At 33.0% G+C, this 23864-nt stretch overlaps 1 protein-coding gene and 1 pseudogene across 1 annotated transcript; both read left to right on the plus strand.

Annotated features, from left to right (window-relative positions):
* Nucleotides 1–3019: 3019 nt before the first annotated feature.
* On the plus strand, nucleotides 3020–4607 carry LOC145112048 (flowering-promoting factor 1-like protein 3; annotated as a pseudogene).
* A 5316-nt stretch (nucleotides 4608–9923) lies between these two features.
* On the plus strand, nucleotides 9924–10521 carry LOC145116200 (flowering-promoting factor 1-like protein 3). The gene has a single exon (XM_079052553.1). The coding sequence runs from the start codon at nucleotides 9960–9962 to the stop codon at nucleotides 10281–10283; it is 324 nt and encodes a 107-aa protein (XP_078908679.1). The 5' UTR covers nucleotides 9924–9959; the 3' UTR covers nucleotides 10284–10521.
* Nucleotides 10522–23864: the final 13343 nt, after the last annotated feature.

The following is a 23864-nucleotide window of genomic DNA, read 5'->3' on the forward strand; positions in this document are numbered from 1 at the left end:
TCCTCTTGTCATCCTATCAAGTTGAATGAGTGAAGACAACGCAAAAGGACGATGCTCATAATTAAATCAAATACATACCAAAAATAGTTATGGGCTTAGACACCTAATCCAACAGTTTACAACTCAGTTGTGCATTGTTAATACGTAAACGTATCAGTAACTTGATGTTATAAAACGTATTGTTGTGTATGATTTGATGAGTAAATAGTACAATCATATAAGTCAAAGTTTATTCGTTCCTTTTTCCCTAACGGGAAAAGTGATATCTTTGGTTCCCTTGATGATTTGGTGTCGACATCTGAAGTGGTTGGCCGAGCCCGAACTAAATTGATGTGTTTAATTAGTAGTCTGAATTCAGTCGTCATAAATCGGGAAATAGAATTTTAGACAATGAGAATGATTTCAATCCATGTCTCATGTGCATATGACATCCTATAGAACAAATAAATATTTGATCACTTATCTTAGGACACGTAACTGACTGGGTCAGAGTTCGACATCGGCTTTTGGTAGCTACAATTTGCTGATCATTTCGGTAGTTATACTGGCATTTATAGTTAAAGACTTATCCAAGTGGGAGACTTTTGGATTAGTTGTCTAAGTCATTAAATATAATTGGTATAAACTTGAATTGATGGTAGCACAGTCCTTTTGGGTTGCCCTCAAACCTAGCAATTGAATAGGATAACTTTTAGAGAGAGAGAGAGAGAGAGAGACTGAATTATTAATTTATTATATGGTTAATAAATTAATTAGAAATCAAAATAAATAATTTGTTAATATATTATGAGAATAATATACTAATTGGAAATAGTATTATTTAATTAATAATTAATCAAAAATTAATTGAAATTAATTTTGGGATTAATTTGATTAATTAAAAGTGCAGAGTCTGTTTGGTTATTTATTGAGAGTTGAGGAAAGGAGCCCATGGACCTCAGTGGATGAGGTGGACGAAAATCACTTGGGCAAGCCCAAGGAGTTTCCGTCCAAGCCCTTGAATGAGGAGGGAATGGGCTGCTTGGTCACCAAGCAAAAGGATTAGGGTTTCCTCCTTAAACCCTAGCTTCGACACTAAGCTAACTCAGTTATATAAAGGGACATACCCTTCATATTTTTGACACTCCTTCCCCTAAGAATATCTGGCCGAAAATTCTACTCTTCTCCTCTCTCTCTCTCTCTTCAAGTCCCTTGGTTGTTAAGGTTCGGGTGTGAACAATCAGAGGCACGACACTTGTGGTGTTCATTGCGAAAAGTTTTGAAGAAGAATTCAAGATTGTTTGCTAAAACAATCTTCAAGGTAAGTTTATTGTTCTTATGAGTTAGTCTTTCATAGGAAAGTTTTGTAGGATGACAAATCATAGTATGTTGCATATATATGTGAAAGATATAAATCCTTATTAGGTTGCATGTGCCCTAATCATTTAATTGTTTAAATGTTTTTCCGCTTAGAGCATTGTAGTTGTAACCCTAATGACCCATTACTCATATACTATTGAACAAATCCCATATGGAAACATACATACCAAACTCTAAAGCTGACCAACAGATCAACCACTGTCCATCTTGACCAAAGATAACCGACCCATCCCACGAGCTGACCATGCTCTCTTTATCTGTTACAAAACCTGAGAAACTCAAACACTCCTTTATCAAGATCCTTGGCGCTTCCGAAAGGAAATACTAACCACAACGAGTTCCTTGCCCTAAAACATTTTGTTGTAAGCATAATACATGCGCTCCTAAAGACATAGACCTAACGAGAACTTGCTCTACACTCACGATCTAACCAATCCTTGAATTCTCCGTGACCATGAAGGACTTCGATGGATCCTTGAGAAACAAAACGATAAAACTTCCTAACCACGAGCACTTCAATGGTATCCTACTTTCCTTCTCTAATGCAACAATAAACTTAAACCAAAACCTTCCATACCTAAACCATAGATTCCCTTAACTCATTGTACTAAAACCACAAACTAAACAGTCTATTGATCCTCCGATCATAATAATCAACTTTTCCCTACTTAGGGTTCAAACTACCACCGAATGACATCTGCAAACAACAAAGATTCAGACTGGCTCAACCAGATACCTAACAACCTAGACTCTCAGAGTGCATAATATGGAATATGACAAACCTTCATATAATAACCAACCAATCATAAGGGAACTTTGAATCTCAGATGGAGACCTCAGAAACCTTCCCCAACATTACCGCCTCCATAACATTAAAAAGCTCATGCAGATGCACAAGTAATAACTCCGACAGTCCCAACATATCATTAATTATCTAGTTATCTACAAATGGACTAACCACCCACCTCGCCTACAAATTACCATCAAATAACTCATTGCAAGAATAAACAAGAATACTAGAGGCATCATTCTTCTAGTCGGGAGATGCCAAATACAACAGAAATTGTCGGTCACTAATTACTTATCCTGATTACTTGAAACAGTTAGCTAGAACATGACCTAATTGATTTCAAAGAAAGTAGACCCTTGATCTATCCTTTTACAGTCTTAACTGAAATGAGTATATTATCCACATCTGAAATATCTCGCGGCAACCATACCACAAGAACCCACTTGCGTATTCCATACTTGTCGCAACATCCGCAACTACCTAGACCATCCAAACGAATATCCAAAGAATTTACCTCTTACTTCGATAGTGCTTTTTTTGTGTTTTCTATGCATTAAATACACTTAAACTAGGTAGTAGAAAATTTAGTCTATGATATACCTAAGTGTACATGCCATATAAGGATCTATGGCTTCATACTAATTACAGCTACTCTATGAGAACATTAAACATAAAGAAGAATAACATACCTCTTATGTAGTCAGTAACCTCCATGCTTGAGATCTTGCCATCCTCAAAGTTGCTTGGACGAGAGGACCGAAACCAAAATCCCTCTAATGGTATCATACCCAATGACACCAAAGAGTGGAATAAAAATAGATACGAGAATGGTCAATTTCACAAACCCTAATAGGTTTAGAAATTATCCCTATGGGGAGAGTAAAAAGGGTTGGAAAAACTTCAAGCCAAGGTGCAAGGAAGAATGAAATCCCTAAGGCCCTATATAGTCTTGGATTACTTCTTAAGTTTTGTACTCCATCCCATGTGTGACAAGGAACCAATTCCGAAATTCCCTCTTATCCAAGAGGGATTTCATCCAAACCATAATCCCATAAGGGTTCTGGAACATTCCTGATTAACCAACTATTGATTAATGAATATTTAACCATTTAATTAGTTAAACTATTTAATTCACTCTGAGAATATTTTCCAATTAGCTTATGGTTATTAATTGGTAATGTCTTTTTATTTTTCACATATGTATACACATTGTAGATATTTCAGTAATATATAAGTAAATTTTGGTTATAAGAAAATCATGTATTTAAAGCGATTCGTGATTCAAATATGAATAGTTGAAAAAAATAAGTTTTGGTGCATCAATGATTATTGTAATAAATTTTTTTTGTTGGAATAATAGTGTTTCTCCTTATCAAATGTATGTTGATTTCTATCTATTGTTTTTGTATGATTTATAAGTATTTAATAAGTTCTTTTTGATATACATTTTATAGTAAATGTTGTAATGTTTTTATGTTATTAAAAGTTATAACATTTTTTCATGCTATATATTATTATTTATATATAGAAAGCATCATATGTCTGATATAAAATTTACCCAACTTAAAACGGTGTATAAAATAACCAAAAGTTGTAGTATTTATTTTTTTTCTTATAATTTGTTATTCCTTATAAAAAGAAATTAATATATGTGTGATATACAATTTATACAACTTAAAACGACATATAAAATACTCAATTAATAGTAGACATAACCAATTAGTTTAAACTGTGACAATTAATAAACATAAGGTTAAATATATGTTTGTTTTGCTATGCACATCAATATATGTTTGTTTAGCTATGAACATCGGATTTTCATATATAAATACTGAATTATAATTTATTATTCTAATTATATAATTATAATCTTGTGTAATGTGCGAGAATTCGCCTACTATATATATATATATATATATATATATATATATATATATATATATATATATATATATATATATAGAGAGAGAGAGAGAGAGAGAGAGAGATGTATTATTTTATTTATATGGATAGTAGAATACAAGCCTTTACCTCAATAGCTTTTCTATATGGCTATATAAACCTTAATTCCCCTAGGAAATTTTCCATCTCGAACATTCTTATTCTTCCTTTCTTAATATTTTTAGAATGCCATAGCTTGTGTTTGGGTGTTCAAAAATGTGTGGTTAGACTAGTAGAGAACCCTGGTGCTACTTCTTTGCAAGGTGCATCTAGTGGGAAGTTACTGGTGCACCTGCCCACCAATGAAGTTGTTACTTCATATGAGGTTCTTGAAAGAATGTGTGCCACCTCTATCGGGTGGGAAAGGTACTACGATAATCCAGTCTTTCTTCAGTTTCATAAAAGATCCATCGTTTACCTCATATCTCTCCCTAAAGACTTGAAGAACCTCAAGTCAATGCATATGTATGATATTGTGGTAAAGAATCGTAATGTCTTTGAAGCACGAAACTCATAGTTATCTATTTTATCATGATCATCCAGCCATGGGCAGTTTCTTTCTTACATATTTTGTTTTAATATGTGTCTTTGTTAGTATACTTTGTCGAAATTTTATTATTCGTGTGCCACGTTTTAACCATAAAGTTGGACTGTGTTTTCTAGGTTTAAGTATTATTGTTTGTTTAAAGGTTTATATGGTTTTCGAAAATGTATAACATTAAGTCATTGGGTGATTAAAATTTGGATGTAAGTTGTTATTTTTTTTGTTGTATGTATTAAATATATGTCTAGATATGAGATGTTTCTAAAATAAACCGTTAATGAAAATTGCAATCAACTTTTTTTTTCTCAGAAACAACATACAATGAATGAACAGTCTGAATGAATAAACATTGGAATTACAAAAAAAAAAATACCATCTTATTTTGACGTTTGGAATTACTAGTGAAAGATGATTTGATGATAATATCATTAATAACTCATCAAATAATGTGTCGTTTGTGCTACTGTTTCAATAGATATGTTTTGCACGTAAAGTTTATCGGTTGTTCTCATCGCAATATGGATCAACCGTGAGTAAATTTGAGATTAACCCCATGTCCCGTTTGCGATATAGCTGTTGAGACAATGGACCACATATTTGCTAATTTCCCAGTTTCCTTGAATTAAAGTTTTGCATAATGGATTTGGCCCTTATGGAATCCATAATGGTGAGTTTAATGAGAGTTGAATGAGTTGGCAAGTTTATTTGTCATTTAATAGATTAAACTCTATCATTGTGAGATGTCATATTGACATTTAATAAATTTGAAGTTCAATGGACACTGAACTCTTCAATGGGAAAAATATAAGTTTTTACTTCTTATATATATATATATATATATATATATATATATATATATATATATATATATATACTATAAACTAGCTTTTGTAATTTTCTATTGAATTTTGTAGAGTTCAATGCATTCTAGAAAAAATTTGGTAGAGTTGTATCGAATTTAAAAAAAAATGATGTGACAATCCATAGAACTCTATGGAGTTCAATGCGTTGTCGATGCCATGTATGTCTTAGCTTAAAGGTCGTTAAAGAAAAGGGTTCGACGCGGTCACTTCTACTTTGATATATATATATATATATATATATATATATATATATATATATATATATATATATATATATATATATATATATATATATGGTTCAAATAAAAACAATAAATAGTGTGGAAATGTAAAAACACTACTTTTATATTATTATTTTGCAACGAATTTTGTATTTACTGTTTTATATCGTTATTCAGCAATGAATAAATGAATAATGACACGTTAAAACTAATTTAAGAAATTACTACAATAATTCACATACACAAAATTTATAATCGAATAATAATATTATAATGAATATATGAATAATTAAATGTTAATATTCACATTAGAATTACGTCAACAATATATATATATATATATATATATATATATATATATATATATATATATATATATATATATATATATATATATATATATATATATATATATATATAGAGAGAGAGAGAGAGAGAGTTAGGTTCAAATGTGGATTGACATCTATTGTGCGGACGTGTGGACAATGCTATTCTGTGAGAATGACAAATAAAATATGTTGTTTGATAATATGAATACGTTCAATCTTACACAACTATTGTCATTATCACATATTCTCACTAATTAAATCGTCTATAAGGTTATTATAGACTTTTTATTATTATTATTATTCTCATTCTGTTAGAATGTTTATTGATTCGTATTCTGTTAGAATGAAAATGAGTGAAAAACGATGCGTGAGAACAAAAATGAATAAAAATTAGTGAGAATGCATGAAAATGACGATATTTTTGTAAAATTGAACGTATTCACATTACTAAAGAACTTATTCTCTTAGTAATTCTCATAGAATAGCACCGTCCACACGTCCGCACAATAATTGTCCATCCACATTATAACCTATATATATATAAAGTTAGAACATTCTCGTACACCATGTGAAGATTTATGAGTTTTGGTATGCTTATGTTTAAATAAAAGGGATTGATCCGCATTTGCAAGTGTTTAGGCCTTTATTCTCTTCTTAATATTCCTTTAACCTAATTAATGATGTTTAACCAAATTTTTAGCTTTTCATTTTAATATCTCAAACTTTTCCCTTTGTGCAAATCCAACGAACACCCATTTGCCGAAATTGTAATATGTAAGGAGTGGTTACTTGACGAATTGATGTCATAGGTTCTTACTACATATAATATATGTAAGCAAATAAACAAGCGTGCAAGTTACGTAATTAGATAGATGATGGAATATTAATCTAACACTTCCAAGTTATCTGGTTACCATTTATAAACCAGTTGTTGATAAGCATAGACGAGTGATTGATAATGTTCGCTATCGAGAAACATTTTCAATTACATCCTTTTGCTTTTGAATAAAAAAAAATGAACTTAATGTATTTCTTAAACAACCTATGTAACGCTCGCTTCACATTCTTTGAAGAATATAAACACGCATTAAGTATAATGGAACCTTTGGTTTGGGGAATTAGAAGGTAGTTTCTACCAAAGGCCTTCTAGCCTGACGATATCTGGTGTTGCCCTCCCTTATGAGGTTGAGGGTTCAAATCCCGTCGTAGACATATGTGGATTTAATGTATACTTTAGGAGTATGTTAGATTGCCGTTTAAAAAAAGAAAAGGTAGTTTTTATTACGTAACAACGTTTGGTTATCAAAAAGACGGAATTGAATTGCAATCTTGCGCATGATTAATATCATTCTTACAGGTTTGGCAAAGAATTTAAATTCCATTATTTATTTAAGTTTTTTACAAAACAACTAATTTTTTTTGGAAACGGCGAATATTATTAAAAACAAACCTCTACCAGCAAGTAACTAGCAGGGGAAGCAAAAACTTTCATGGAATAAGATACATTAGTATGAACTTAAAATATAAATGGAGAAGCTTTCCAATTTTCCTAATCACCAATGCCTTTTAGCCCCTGCATTTTATCCAAAAGAACATCAATGACTTAATTGCCTCTGCACGATAAGTGGGAGTATGGAAAACTCCATTGAACACCCGATCATTCCTAAATTGAACACAAAATGACCAATTATCTTTACATATATGGAACTCCATATATTAAACCACAAAGACACCCTACGAATCCACTTAATCTAAAATTGCTACTCACCTCTCGCAACCCATTATCTTTTTTTTTTCATACGTAATGTTCATATTAAAAGTAATGATGTCCATTAATCATGGGGCCATACATAAAGAGAGGGTTACAATGTTTTTTTCATTCTCATAAGCAGGCGTTTAGTGAAAAGTATGATATACAACCAATTAAATAGGATGATAAATACATATTCAAATATTTAATTAGAATGATGACCTTTTTTATAAAAAAAAAAACAGATGTGAAAAATACCGAAAAGAGGGTTCTCCGAAATGTATGTCGCAAATGGTTCCCTCATCATAAAAAAATTGTGTTTCTAACATGAACTCGTCCTCGATCCGGATGAAAACCCAAAGAAAGTAAAAATGCCAAAGACATTTTTTGACCAATCATTTTTATTAATAGAAAAATATAAAACCTAATCTCAAACATGACAAACTTACATAAATCGAAACGATTCCTCAATGATACAATTACATGTTGATACGTCCATATATCATAATGGAATCTTGGTTCTTTTAAGTCTTTATTATTTATTTATTATTTATTTGTTTTTCATATATATATATATATATATATATATATATATATATATATATATATATATATATATATATATATATATATATATATATATATATATATATATATATATATATATATATATATATATATAAAACATTTAATAAGCTTTTCTACTAATAAGTCAAAATGTGGTTTATAGTATTGAATATGTTTTTATCCAAAAATAATATAATTTAAAATACTATGATTTAAAATAAAAATAATATGATTCTAAATAATAATATAATATTTTGAATCTTATCATTTGTTTTTCATATATATATATATATATATATATATATATATATATATATATATATATATATATATATATATATATATATATATATATATAACATTTAATAAGTTTTTCTATTATTAAGTCAAAATGTGGTTTATAATATTGAATATGTTTTTATCCGAAAATAATATAATTTAAAATAGTATGATTTAAAATAGTATGATTCTAAATAATAATATAATATTTTGAATCTTATCATTTGAATCTTATTTAAAAAAATAACTTTGAAATCTTGTTAAATAGAAGATGACATTTATACAATCTTATTTTTAATCATTTTAAGCTTGTTAATTATTATAGAATATATAAGAAACTTCACAACAAAATTTCATTTGTAAAACATTTATCTCTTTGTTTCATAAAAACATTCATCGTTTTAAAGAACCATATGAGCCCTTAACTGTAGTATTTTTGAAAATTTATTTTTAAGAACTTACTGAAATAATATAATGTGACAAGTTAATGACATTAAAGATGTTTTGATAAAACTAGTTAGTAGCTGATAGCGTTTTGGTAAACATAACGTGTGATAACTTTTAGATTTAAAACGTTTTGTTTAAACTAAACACTAAAATCTTATAGTGGCAAACGAAACTTTTTGTTAAAAACGGAACGATTTGTTAAATACAAAAAGTTAGATGCTCCAAAAGGGTATGTGTTAAATACACCTTTAAGAGTTACAAGAGTGGGAGAGCTCTAGTGAAGCAGGCATTACGTAGCAAATTGTCATTTTCACCTATAAATTTGTTATGCTCTTTTTAGGAAGTTCACTAAAATTTAGCATGATCATAAAGTTTTATTTATTTATTTATTTAATTTAATCACAACAGTTAATTTGTTTTATCAAGTGGTGAATATTAATCCTCATAGTTCTTATAAAATTTCAAGTTTTTATGGATCTTCAGGGACGGTTTTAAGGGGTTCCCGGTATCGCACCGGCAACCCCTAACTTTTCTGGCCGCAGTGGAAAAATTTTCGATTTTTCGATTTTTTTACTTATTTTTCATGTATCGACAACACCTATTCATCCCGGCAACACCTGCAATGTATTCCTGCGTCCGTCCCTGCGGATCTTATTTAAGACATATATATATATATATATATATATATATATATATATATATATATATATATATTATTTTATTTTATTTATATGGATAGTAGAATATATGCCTTTACCTCAGCTTTCCTTCTATATGGCTATATAAACCTTCATTCCCCTAGGAATTTTTCTATCTTCAACATTCTTATTCTTTCTTTCCCAATATTTCCACAACATTTCAAGAAAGACATGTCTGGTGTTTGGGTGTTCAAAAATGGCGTGGTTAGACTAGTGGAGAACCCCGGTGCTGCTTCTCTCCAAGGTGCGTCTCGTGGGAAGTTTCTGATGCATCTACCCACCAACGAAATTGTTACTTCATATGAGGTTCTTGAAAGAATGCTCACCTCTATCGGGTGGGAAAGGTACTATGATGATCCGAGCCTTCTTCAATTTCATAAAAGATCCACCGTTCACCTCATATCTCTCCCTAAAGACTTCAAGAAGCTCAAGTCAATGCACATGTATGATATTGTGGTCAAGAATCGCAATGTGTTTGAAGTACGAAACTCATAATTATCTTAATTATCTGATTTTATCATTGATCATGCAGCCATGGCCAGTTTTACATATTTTATTTTAATATGTGTCTTTGTTAGTTACTATATTCTGTCGAAATTTGATTATTCGTGTGCCACGTTTTAGTCATAAAGTTGGAGTGTGTTTTCTAAGTTTAGGAAGGGTTTGCTTGGTTTTCCCTGAATGTATACAATTATGTTATTGGGTGAAATATGAATGTAAGGTGTTTAATTTTCGATATTTGCATTAAATATACATCTAGATATGAGATGCTTCTAAAATAAACCATTAACGAAAATTGCTATTACTTTTTTTTTTCTTTCAGAAACTACATATCATCTCTTTTGTACAGTAAATGAACGGTCTTAACAAACACTAGAATTATAAAAAATGAGTTGATGATAACATCATTATTAATAACTTATCAAATAATGTGTACTTTTTGTTATTGTTTCATTACATATGTTTTGAACGTAAAGTTTAATTGGTTCTTCTCATTGCAATATGGATTGGCACTAAAAACTTAACCCCATGTCTCGTTTGCGATATAGTTGTTGAGACAGTGGACCGCATGTTTGCTAATTGCCGGTTTCCTTGAATTAAAGTTTTGCAATATGTATTGGCCCTGAGTGTTGATGCGTCTCAGCTTAACGGTCGTTAAAGAAAAGGGTTTGAATGTTTGATGCGGTCATTTCCACTTCTATTCACTTCGAGTTTTATCTTATGTATAGAGTGCAATCCTTTAGATGGATAGCGAATAGAAGCAATGTTTTAAAAATCGGTTTTTTAGTTAAACCGGTATTGCGACCGGTTCCCGGTTCGACCGCCGGATCAACCGGTTTCTATAATTTTCATCTTTTTTTTTTCTTATTTTTCTACACATGCATACATACATAAATCATGAATTTGATTTCTACAAGTTCAAACATTAAAAATACATATAAAAATAAATTGTAGATCAATCTAAATACATTAAAACAACACATAACTATAAGTTTTACATTATTTGACATGCGTCAAAAAGAAAATAAAGTATAATACCGAAACAAAATATAGTTTTAGATGAATACAAGTGCATTAAAAAACTTTATAACATTTACCATTTGTTTTTATTTAGAGAAATCTAAATAGATATGAAAAAGACCACCAAAATTTATTATTGAAAATGGTTTTTTCCATGTATTTTTATTTAGTTTAACCGGTTTATTATGACCGGTTCAATCCGGTTTAGAAAATTGGTGTAAAACCGGTGATAGTTGAACCGCTCCTTTCCTGGTTTCCGGTCCAACCGGTTCGACCGGCTGGTTCAAACCGGTTTTTAAAAGACCGAATAGAAGTAAGGATTGTAAGTTGGATTAGCTGCATTATCTAACTTTGGCTCATATGTAACATTAGTTTTTGGTTAATTCTTTGGTAGTGCTATAAAAGTTGTTTTCTGTGTTCAAAATTATGTAGTTAGTACATTATTAAATTAGAAATTATTCAAAATAGCACAAAATGGAAATTTAATTACACTTAATCTCATCTTTAATAACTTCAACACGATTTAAAGTAAGAAATATTGATAATTAAAAATAATATGTGAGATACAAGCTTTTAATTGACCCATTTGTAAATAAATATAATTAAACAATATGTTAAGACACAAGCTTTTAATTGACCCATTTGTAAATAAATATAATTAAAAATAAGTTAAGATACAATAATAGAAAATGCATCATTTTAACTAGAAATCTCATTAGTCTTTCCACTCTGAATCATAATGTCGGAATATGATGTTTTTGACTATGTAGGTTTAGACTACTAGCTAGATTTATTGGATAGAAAATGGGTGTTATTATATGTATCCCTCTTACGCACATAAATCGTCACATCATGGGGAGTACACAAACACTATTACAACTGGAGCAAATGTTTCAAAAGATAACTAGATAAACTAGGAAACTTAAATAAAGATAACTTAGGCAAAAAGATTAACGAAAGATAACTATGAGCTATGGAACGTAATCCTAAATAAACTCCAACACTCCATCTCAAGTTGGACTGTGAAGATTTCGAACACTCAACTTGCAACGCAAACATTGAAAACGTTTCGCCCCAAGGGCCCTTGTAAAAATATTTGTGGGTTGTAACTCTGAACTAATAGCATAAGTCTTTATTTCTCCACTGTTGACTTGTTCACGAAGATTGTGAAGCGTCAACCTGAAGATTGTCATCGTTTTTAGTGAGATTGAAATGTTGTTCCATAGGAAAATCACTCAGTCTGCACGCTTGAACACCACAATCTTCAAGTATATCAAGTGTGTATTTTCTATAACTTATAACAAAACATTCTGAATAACGTGCAACTTCAATCCTTAGGAAGTATTTGAGATCTAAGATCTTTAATACTTAACTGTATTTGCAACTGGTCCTTGACTTCTTTGATTTTGTTATCATTATTTCCCATTAAAAGGACATCATCAACATATATCAAAGCGGTTGTATGTGTATCCTTTTCTTTGTAAACAAACATCGAATGGTCATCCTCGGACTATAAGAAATCATGACTAGTAAGAGATTTAGTAAATTTTTGGTACCAGTTTATGGAGGCCTGCTTTAGACCATAGATGGACTTCTCTAATTTGCATACACGAGTTTATTCTATGTTCTTGAATGCTTGTGGTATCTTCATTCTTCTTGATTACCATGTAAAAATGCATTATTTACATCAAGTTGGTGCACTTCCCATCCTTTCTTTGCATCAACAGCCAAATCACACCTTACTGTCACCAACTTTGCAACTGGAGCAAATGTTTCACGAAAATCAATACCTTCTATTTGTGTATATCATTTTACAACTAGACGTGCTTTATATCGCTCCACTTTTACATTTGGTTTGTATTTTATTTTATAGACCCATTTAGACTCTATGGCTTTCTTTCCTGGGGGAAGTTTGGTAATGGTCCACGTCTTGTTCGCTTCCAAGGCTTTTATTTCTCTCATCATAGCTTCCTGCCATTTTGGATCTTTACAAGCCTTTGCAAAACTTCTAGGCTCATCAAGCGAAGTGATGGCTACCACGAAAGCTCGATGATTATTAGAAAACTTATTATCTAAATGAGAGAGAGGAAATATCGTACGAGAGCTTGATTCAGGAGAAGGTAAGGAATCTTGAAGAGATACGACAAGTTAGTGACATATTCTTTCATATGTTTGGGCTAAAATCCAATCCAGGTACCATGTCGAAGAGAGTGACGTTGATTATCGGACCTATCATTTGTCACTAGTGTTTTTGGAATACTATTATCGGATCCCTCAACATTTATCGTGGTTTCTGGATCATTACTGCCTGATTGTTGTGCCTCATTATCAACTTATGTACTGTGATCCTAATTTTCGTTGGTCTCTTTATTTGGGCTACTTTCAGTAGTATCTCTTTGTTAGTATTCATGATCAAAATTTGGTATTTCTTCCAAAGCATCAACCAAATACTCATTATTGATTGTTTTGTGACCTTCATAATCTTCTCCAAACGGGAATTTTGTTTCCACAAAAGTCTCATCTCAGGTGGTATAAACCTTTTGGTTTTTAAGATCATACAACCTGTAACCCTTTTGGCCCATTGGATAGCCAATAAAAACACATGGTTGTTCTCTTTCATCAAACTTATCACCCGCTTTCATGTTATCATGAGAATAGGCAAGAAATCTAAAAACTTTAAAATGTTCATAGGATGCTATCTTTTTAAGTAGAATCTCATGTGGAGTCTTGTTTTCAAGAACAGGAGTTGGCAGTTTGTTTATAATGTATGCTGCTGTCATCACACATTCTCCCCAAAATTCAATGGCTAGTGATGCTTGGAACCGCAAAGTTCTATCCATTTCTAACAAATATTTGTGTTTTCTTTCCACCAAACCATTTTGTTGTGGTGTATAAGCACATGAAGTTTCAAGTAGAATTCCATTTTCTTTATAAAACTCAATCGCGTTTCGAGATTGAAACCATACCGATTATCTGTTCTTATATGCTTGATCTTTTTTTTTCAAATTGAGTTTTAATCAATTTATAAAATGTTATCAAATGTTATGAAGCTTCTGATTTGTTTTTCATAAGCTATACTAATACTTCACGACTATGATCATCAACGATAGAATGGAAATAATGAGAACCATCAAGTGAAGCATACTCGTAACTGTTGGAGTGAGTGTCTAATCCCATAACTATAATTGGTATAAAATTGAATTGATAGTAACACAGTCCTTGTGGGTTGCCCTCTAACCTAGCAATTGAATATGATAACTTTTACAGAGAGAGAATGATTTATTAATTTATTATTTGGTTAATAAATTAATTGGAAATCAAAATAAATGATTTGTTAATGTATTATGAAAATGATATATTAATTGGAAATAGTATTATTTAATTAATAATTAATAAGAAATTAATTGGAATTAATTAAAAGTAGGAAGACTAAATGTGAGAACGTTCAATAGTTGAGCATTGAGGAATTCTAGAACCTCCCATAAAGGGGGGGGGGGGACGAAATCTATAGGCCTTCTAGGGTGCCTTGAATGCATTAGGGAGGAAGCTAAGAGATTAGGGTTATCTTGGAGATACATGCCTTATCCAACACCTTCCTAGACTCCTATATAAACCCCTAAGGGTTAAGAATTTCGTTCATGACTTTTCCTAGAGGCTTAAGGCCGAAATTCTTCTTCTCCTATTCTCTCTCTTCAAGCTCCTTGGTTGCTAGGGTTTAGGTGTGAACCATTAGAGGCGCAACACTTATGGCGCTTGCTTCCAAGAGTCTTTCAAGGAAGAATTCAAGATTGTTTGCTATAACAATCTTTAAGGTTAGTTTTCTTATCTTATGAATAGTTTCTTCATAGAAACATTTTGTAGGATAACCATTCATAGTATGTTGATATATGTGAAAGACATAGATCCTTTTAGGTTGCATGTGCCCTAATTAATTGAAATTGTTTTTGATTATTTTTCCGCTTATGAAATGGAACTTGTAACCCTAAAAACCCACCAGTGGTATCAGAGCCAAGGGTTGTCTTTCATGTATTTGCACATTGGTTAATCCGAAAAGAAACTTCTTTTGGATCCGTCGCAGCTCACGACGTGAGCTCAGTCTGGACGATATTTTATGCCTAATCTGCCTTAACAGCTTTTATGTGATATCTACTTGCTATGTTTATCCTCAAATCCGATTATGGTGTATCTAATATAAAAGCCTAGTAGTTAGGAGATTAGTATTTAACTTGATTAATTATTTTGTGATTAATATGATTGATTTTTTAAGTGTATAAATAATAAATGTAGATATTAATTTAACTTAATAATTAGTTTCAAATAATATTTGGTATTTTGAAAAGTTTAAAATACATCCCTATGTATCTTATTATTAATTTAATTAAGTAACTAATTAAAAGATAATCAATAAATCCATAAAATAGTTTAAATTTAATTAAATTAAAAGTTTAATTATTTTTAAATGTTTTAAAATACACCTTATACTATGTATATATAATTAAAAGTTTAATATATATTATATGTATAATAATAGTCAGTCAAATTGCTAGTATGCATCATTCACGAAGCCATACTATAAAGGGAGTTTAAGGAAGCGGCCTATAAAATGATAGGCATTGGGTATACACTCTTACCCACCGCTCTCTTTTATGGTAGATGGTCGTTAGTCTAACGGATTTGATAGGACATAACCTCATTAAAAGTATAATGATATAAAGTAACTAAACTATTTTCTAAAATCCCACTCTTAGTTACTTTAGGAAAATGTGAATTTGTATGCTAATATATGAAATTGCACATTACACTTTCTGAGTCGTTAGTGGAGCGTGTGTGGTTAGCCGGCACACTAATGGGGGACTAATAAAGGTTGGTAATTGGTGTCTTGAAAATTATCATTGATTAATGGAGCACATGTGGTTAACTGGCACACTAAAACGAGATGATAAATGACATCAAGAGTACCAAGCTAATTTGCATGGTTATTCACATCTCTTTTGTGATCCTCGGCATCCCAGCCACAAAAGCGAGAGCATAATTGAGATTAAACATGCATGTGATTAGATTCAATGACTCTCAAAAGATCTAGGGGTTTCATAAGATTGAAATTGGTAAAAGCATTACCTACCTAAAATAGATTCGGATTTGATTACAGCATCCCACTTCAAAGTTCGAATCGAAAATATGGATCCTAGCCTTAATTTAAATTTATGGGTTAATAATGAAGGATTAAATCAACTTACTTGAATTCTCTTTTCTCCCTTTATAGATGTCAAGTCAAGACAATAATGGTCTTCCTCATCCTTTTAGAAATAGTTTTCCTCTTCCTTCTGAAGATGATCTTCCACATTCTGATCAAGGTGAAAGTATGTTCCCTTCTTCGAGTAATGGTGGAAATGGATATCATGCTTCTCCAACTCTTCCTCGTTCTCCTCCAGTGACTCTCCCCACGTCATGATTCCCTCGACTCAAAAGATACGGAACTACACAAGCCCTATTGGCATGTAAACATCAAAATGGAAAATCTGTGTGTGCGCATGTTCTGGAAATGAAATCGCACATTGACAAATTGGATATAATGGGTGTCGTTTTCCCAAGGGAGCAAGCCATTGATTTGGTTCTCCTTTCGCTTCCTGACTCATATAGTCAGTTCATTAAGAACTTTTATATGAGCAACCACGACGTGACCCTAATTGATCTGACACATATGTTGATTGTTGCTGAAGTAGAAATGCTTAAGAGCACAATTAATGTGAAAGTGTTTGAATGATCTAATTCCAAAGTTTCCATGGACATTGACAATGGTGAAAATGGTGGTCCAAAAAATGCTTCTCTTCCCAATGGAAATGGATTGGCCAAGGTCAAACCGTTTGATCTTATGGTAAAGAGGAAGGATAGTTCTGAGATAGTTCCATGTGCTAAACCTAAAAGGTCCATATGTTTCTATTGCTAATTGAATGGAGATTGGTTGTGAAGCTGCCCGGACTACCTGAAAGATCTTAGAGATGGTAAAGTCAAGTCGTGTGACTCTACTTCAGCTACATTATCTAACTCGATTATTTTAATAAGTTCCTATTTATAGACTCTTAACACATGATGTGATGATCACATTTTGATGATATTGAAGGATCTAAGAGAAAGAAGGAAACTTAAGGAGAGTGAGCTGGATCCGATCGTGAGATATGGATTTTGGTCGCATGGTTCGATGATCCGATTTTGGAAGCTACTACTTAAGAGTTATGATAATTAATAGATTGATTAGGAAATGTTTAGAAACATTGTTTTCATTTTATGCATTGTAAGGACAAGTTCCAAATTTTTGTTTATTATTAATAAAACTGAAATTTGGTTTATATAGTTTTTTTACTTTATATTTCCTTGTAATAGCATCTATGAAAGTGTTGGTTACATTTCTATTATTAGCAATATTAATTATGGATTTGATTCTTATTATATTACTTGTGGTAAATGTCATAATTGACTAAGTGATGAAGAATTCTCATCACTCAAGTTCCAATTGGATAGAAACTTGGAGTCATATAATTTGAATTGTGTGATGTATGGGAATCTTGATATTTGGAAGATTGTGACTAATTAGTTGATCACATGTTTTAAGTGAGTCAAAGTGAATGACTAATGAATCTAGTCCATTGATATGGACGATTCATATCTGCCACAAAGGATGAAAATTCTATTGGTCATGATTTACTGATGATTCAGTAAATATGGTTGTGTTTATAAGATTAAGTGTAATTCTAATATTTTGAAAAGGGTTTTTCAAAGAGTAGTAGAAGGAATATGAAGAATCTATTAGGCAGAAATATAACAGTATCTCCAATCTGAAAGTAAAGAAGAGTACTTTAGTATCGTGTTTTATGATCATCTTAATGATTATGAAACTATATCACATTTGATCCTCGAAGAACATCTTAGTGCAAGAAGAGGAATCAGATATTGTTCAAATGGTTCAATCAAGAGATGAGTCATACTTCATTTTCTAATCAAGTTTTAGAGTCATGCTCTAGTTACTTTGAATCGTATATTGAAATTTATTTTATACTAAGTAGGTTTATAACACCTCATGAAATGTGGAGTAATAATGTTTTCTTACTCTAGCACATTTGGAATTAGAAGTTGTGATGTTTTGGTTAATACAAAGGATGAACTAAGGCCAATTCCATGAATTGTTTCTTGTCGAGAATCCATACTAACTTTTGAATATTTATTTTTACTCGTCAAGGAATGTTCCTTGTGAGAGAAACTTATATGTCAAGAAGTCAGTGGGAGTCTTAATGATCTTGAAGAGTTTCAGGTTTCAATTAAGAATAAACCTTTTAGTTATCACTAGCACACGACCTGAGGTTGATAACCTATCGTGTTAAGTTGACACATTCTTGTTTCTATGTGTGACAACCCGAAATTCCTACCTTGTACAATTATTCCAATCAATCAAGTTCAGACTCGTTTTGTGATCTTCTAGCATTGTTTAGAGTCAAATAGAGCGTTATAAGCCTAGTATCTTCAAGTTAGGGTGTGGAAAAGGGCCCCACAAGTCCAAACACTTCACAAAATGGCCATACACTCTATCAGGAGGAGTGTACGGCCGTACACTTGGGTGTGCAGCCGTACACCCCCCCCCCCCCTCTGGTCGTACACTCTGATCTATAAATGGGGGACTTAGTCTTCATTCAACCCTTTTCACCTCCCTTAGCCAAGAACTCGAACATGCTCTCAACTATCATCAAATTCTGCACCTAAATCTCCAAAATTGTAAGTATTTCTTCCCTTGAATGGTTGATTCTTCCTCTTTTCTGTATGAATCACTGATTTCATCCATGAAATCACTCCATTTTGGTAGATCTTCAAGTGTTCTTCAGTTTCACCAAGAACACCAAGAACACCTACTAAGTTCTTGGACCCCAAACACCCCTAAAGGCTTCTATATCGTAAGTACTCCTTCCCATGCTTGATACTTACTAGTTATGGCATTAAAAATCGTCCAAAATCGTGATCATCAAGGAGTGTACGGCCATACACCCTCATGTGGCCGTACACCCCTTTGTTTGGTGCATATTAGCCTCTAAATCGGGTATACACTTGCAATACCTTGATATAAGCTAAGAACCCTTGAATTTATTCATGAAAAACGCCATTTCATATGATCTTCAAGTGTGTATGGTCGTGCACACCATGTGTACGACCGCACACACCATGTTTAGCCGGACACACCTTTTTAAAGGTCCAAGATAGCATCAAACTTCCATTCCGGCTAGGCAATGGTCAAAACACCTTCCCTAGAACATTCCTAAGGCTTGGAATCACGTTTTTACACACTTCATAGGGAGTTTGCGGCCGCACACACACTTGGCCGCACACCCTGGCCGCACACACATAAAAACCATAGTTGTGTGGCCTTACACTCCAATATAGGGCCATACACCCCTTATGTGCAACCATAGGTGTTGGTAACACTTAATTCTAAGTGTTTTTACGTCCCTAAAGTGTGTCCCTATCACCATTAGGGGTTATATACATTAAATGTATTCATATATGTGTAATTATATGTTAAACATGATTCGTTTGTGATCAAGACTCTAATTGACACCCAACAATCCTATATCGATCTTTCATTCGAGTTACGCACTACATGTGAGTTCATACCCCGTAATCTACCTTTTAAATAATTTTAAATGCTTTTATGGGGGGGGGGGAATACAAGTAGAAAACATATAGTTATATAATCAATCACATGTGATTTATAGCTGTGTTTCAAACAAAGGATTTCTTATACTTTAACTGTGTTTCAAACAAAGGATTACTTATACTTTAACTGCGTTCCAAACAAAAGATCTTCTTATACTTTAAATTGTCTTGTCAATCAAATTGCTTTTAAATCGTTTTATAAATTGACATCAAGTCATCAATATTTATTAATTAAACTCTCCGAATGTTTTACAAAACTTCTTTTTAAACTTATATATTGTCAAAAGCATGCCTATATATGTATAGTTATATAAGTAATGTTTAAAGCTGATAACTCACTTTATTTCATTTTCCTTGTTTGGATGTGGCCTTAGGGTATCGGTTATTTGTCCGAATGTCGTCTAAATATTAGTTATACATTAAGTATACATATGTAGATATAAACGTACTATCAATCAGTTCAGTACCTTTGAGTAGCAAAGGCATACCTTCAGTCATTCAAACTATAGAAATTACCAGTAAACTATAATAGGTATAGTTTAGGAGAATACTATCATATACAAATACTATAACGAGAAACAATACATACTATACACTATACAATAGAACATACTATGAAGAGAAACTGAGGAAACTTACCCCATACTATACATAAGAATATACTATACAAACATTAGAATACGATAACTAGAATGTGACATACTATTTAAGAATACAACAAGACAGTGTTGTATCATATTGTAACCAGAGTCTCCTGGAGGGAGAGCGGGCATCTTGTGTATAGATCTATACGGGACAGACACTCCCACACCCCGACTGCTAGCTACAGTCCCAGCCGATAAGGCCAAGGGGTGACAAAATGTCACCTTACTATATTATGACACCGGAAGGTCATCAGTTATTCAGTCGTCGATCAGCATGGTTACAAACAAGTTCACATTTAAACCTTTAATTAACCTACTAAGGATTAAAGGCAAAAAGACTCCCCGAGGGGTATTGTACATTTAATACTACCTGGAGTCTGTATTTTATCACTTTATAGCCAGCAGTGTCACTGCTGAGGTAAAACATTATTTTCCCTATTACATTTACTTTGTGATCTTCTCGCAGATTCATTAATGTATAAACTATATTTAGTTAATGATAGTCATACTTGGGAAAATACACACTTTTACAAGAAACAAACATACAAAACATTTGATGCCTTGGTAGAAGGCTACTTTTTGTAGAAAATATAGGATTTTCTAGGAGATACAATTATTTACTGCAAACATTTACTTTGAAAACTTACAAACATTTTCGTCAAACTTACAAACATTTTCATACAAACAATGACACTAAATACTTATGAACTCACCAACATTTTATGCTGAGACTCTCTTTCAAAATAATTTGTATTCTCAGGGAACCAGTAAGACAGGTACACTCATGCAGCTTTTGAAGGACGGAGTGGATCCAAGACTCGTCTTTATTTTGTTTATACATTTTTGGTGTCATTTAAACTTTACGAAAGAACACACATGTATTTAATTATTCTATTATGCGTTGTTATGATACTGTAGATGACGTCCTCCGCCCCAGAACGTTTCCGCCGTTCCGGTTTTGGGGTGCGACAGATTGGTATCAGAGCATTGTTTATAGTGAATCGAGTATATCAACCCATGAAAGATATACAAACTATAAACGCAACTGGATTAATATACTCTGACCAAGAGTTTATAATTTTAAATAATAAAATATTTAACTAAGTATACATACCTGCATTCATACTAAAATCGGTGTCATTAGGACAAAACAAATGTATTACGATTATTGAACGACACGATTAGGCTTAGAGACATATAGTCAAACCTGGGAGGATATAGCCTGATCAACTATATTTTCCGAGGAGTGACTAGCATGTGCCTAAGAATGGTTGTGGTGTTGCAACAAGTCTAAAAACTTACCAACACTACTACAACGAGAACATTAGAACAGAACATAAACCTAAAATACTATAGGAGTATTTTGTATTACTATAATTACTTATTTGAGAACTAAAAAGGTCTTTACTAAGTAGATCAATAGTTGCTAAGTGGATATGCTAAGGTTATATGTGACTAAGATGTTATAGACTTAGAATCTGTGACCTTTGCTTTACTTCCTGTTCCTTGTTTGGTTGTGGATTTAGAGTTAGGGTCACTTATTCGAAGGTCTATCCCGTTTTGATTTCATATAACTGGTATGCACTATGCAAGTATTGAAGTAACTAGTAAGGATCATCTTATAATTATCTTAGGTAATACATCTATTTAGATTTAAGATTCTTATACCCCTTTTTCTCGCGTAGATATCATGGCTGGATTCCATCCACCCGGCGACCCGTACTTCCCAAATGAAGACAATGTTGGATGGCTTGAAGCAGAGCCAGAAGATGATCACCCAATCCCTTTGGATGATCACCTCACAGAAGGCTTTTCGGATGGTTCTGACTCCGAGCCAGAAGTCAACAACCTACCCCAAGAGGTTCAAGTCCCAAATCTCAACCCACGACCAGTGTTTCAAGGCCCTACACCTTTGTGGGCGACAAACTTGAACCAATGGAGCCATGAACAGGACCAACCTTTAACCTTCAATGGAGATCGAATCTTTTACAATATAAGCGAGGGAGGCTCAGCTGACCGAGTCCTGCCCATTATGGTCCGCAGGATTGCTTGGAATGTGGAGCAAGGTCGAGCAGCCATCGACCGAGTCATGGAAATTGATGCCAACTCTGGCGTTAACACGGTCCGCATTGGCCAACTCGAAGAGGCTATGGAAAGGACTAGGAGAACCAATGAGGCTCTGCAGCAGCAGCTAGCTGCATCCCGAGCTGAAGTCATGGAACTCCGAATGCGTCAGAGGGCGCATGAGCGACATCTTCAAGAAGTTGTACGCCAATTGGCAGATCTAAGGGTTCGCCCGAGGGATACCCGTCGCCGGTAGAAGATGTCCTACTTTCTTTTGGTTTAGAGGAATAGCCTTTCTCATCTATGCTCTATTAAGCACTTGTCTATAAAATATTCCTATCTTTCAAGAAGTTTAACTAGACTTCTAAGCTGTCAACATTTTCCCTATATGGTTTGATGTAAGACCTACTATTAGGTCATTTTTCCCGAACTCATTTACATCATTAATACCAGTAATATTGACAGTTAGCAAATATATTGGAAAGTGTTTACTCTTGCGTTTCCCTATTCTATTGTGGCGTCTCTATTTCAAGCATTCTAGTAGTTGGACTATGGCGATTAGCCCATGGATCACTCTCATCATACATACAATCGATTCTTACTATTATCACCATCTCTATGAATTTTCAGTAAAAGATGTCGCCCCGCAAGCGTCCGACCAGAGGCACGCCTGTAAATCAAACTCCACCACCACCACCTCCTCCGCAGTTCGATGCGGTGATGTTTCAGGCTGCTGTGACCGCAGCTGTGGCCACAGCCATGACTCAAGTAAATTCTGGTGGTGCCAGTGGAGCTGGAACGGGCACCAACTCTAACCATGATGAAAGCCAACCGTGTACACGGGAGTGTACCTATAAAGACATCATCAGCTGCAAACCAGTGTTCTTCAACGGAACCGGAGGGATCATGGCACTGTCCCAATGGATCGAAAGAAAAGAAGCAGTCTTTGAGATGTGGTCTTGTCCTGAAGGAAGCAAGATAAAATTTGCTGCCTGCACCTTCACTGAAAGGGCCCTGATATGGTGGAATGGCCATGTCAAATCACTCTCACTGGTAGCGGCTAATGCCATGGGCTGGGAGACACTGAAGGATCTGATGGCAAAGGAGTACTACTCGAGGGGTGAGATTCAGAAACTCGAGGAGGAACTGT

The sequence above is a fragment of the Lactuca virosa genome, chromosome 5 (assembly GCF_052849685.1).
Source record: "Lactuca virosa cultivar CGN04683 chromosome 5, Lactuca_virosa_CGN04683_v6, whole genome shotgun sequence".
In the NCBI taxonomy this organism is placed as follows: Eukaryota; Viridiplantae; Streptophyta; class Magnoliopsida; order Asterales; family Asteraceae; genus Lactuca; species Lactuca virosa.

Excerpts from the sequence above, each read along its gene's own strand:
- LOC145116200 (XM_079052553.1), top strand. The coding sequence starts at position 9,960 with ATGTCTGGTGTTTGGGTGTTCAAAAATGGCGTGGTTAGACTAGTGGAG.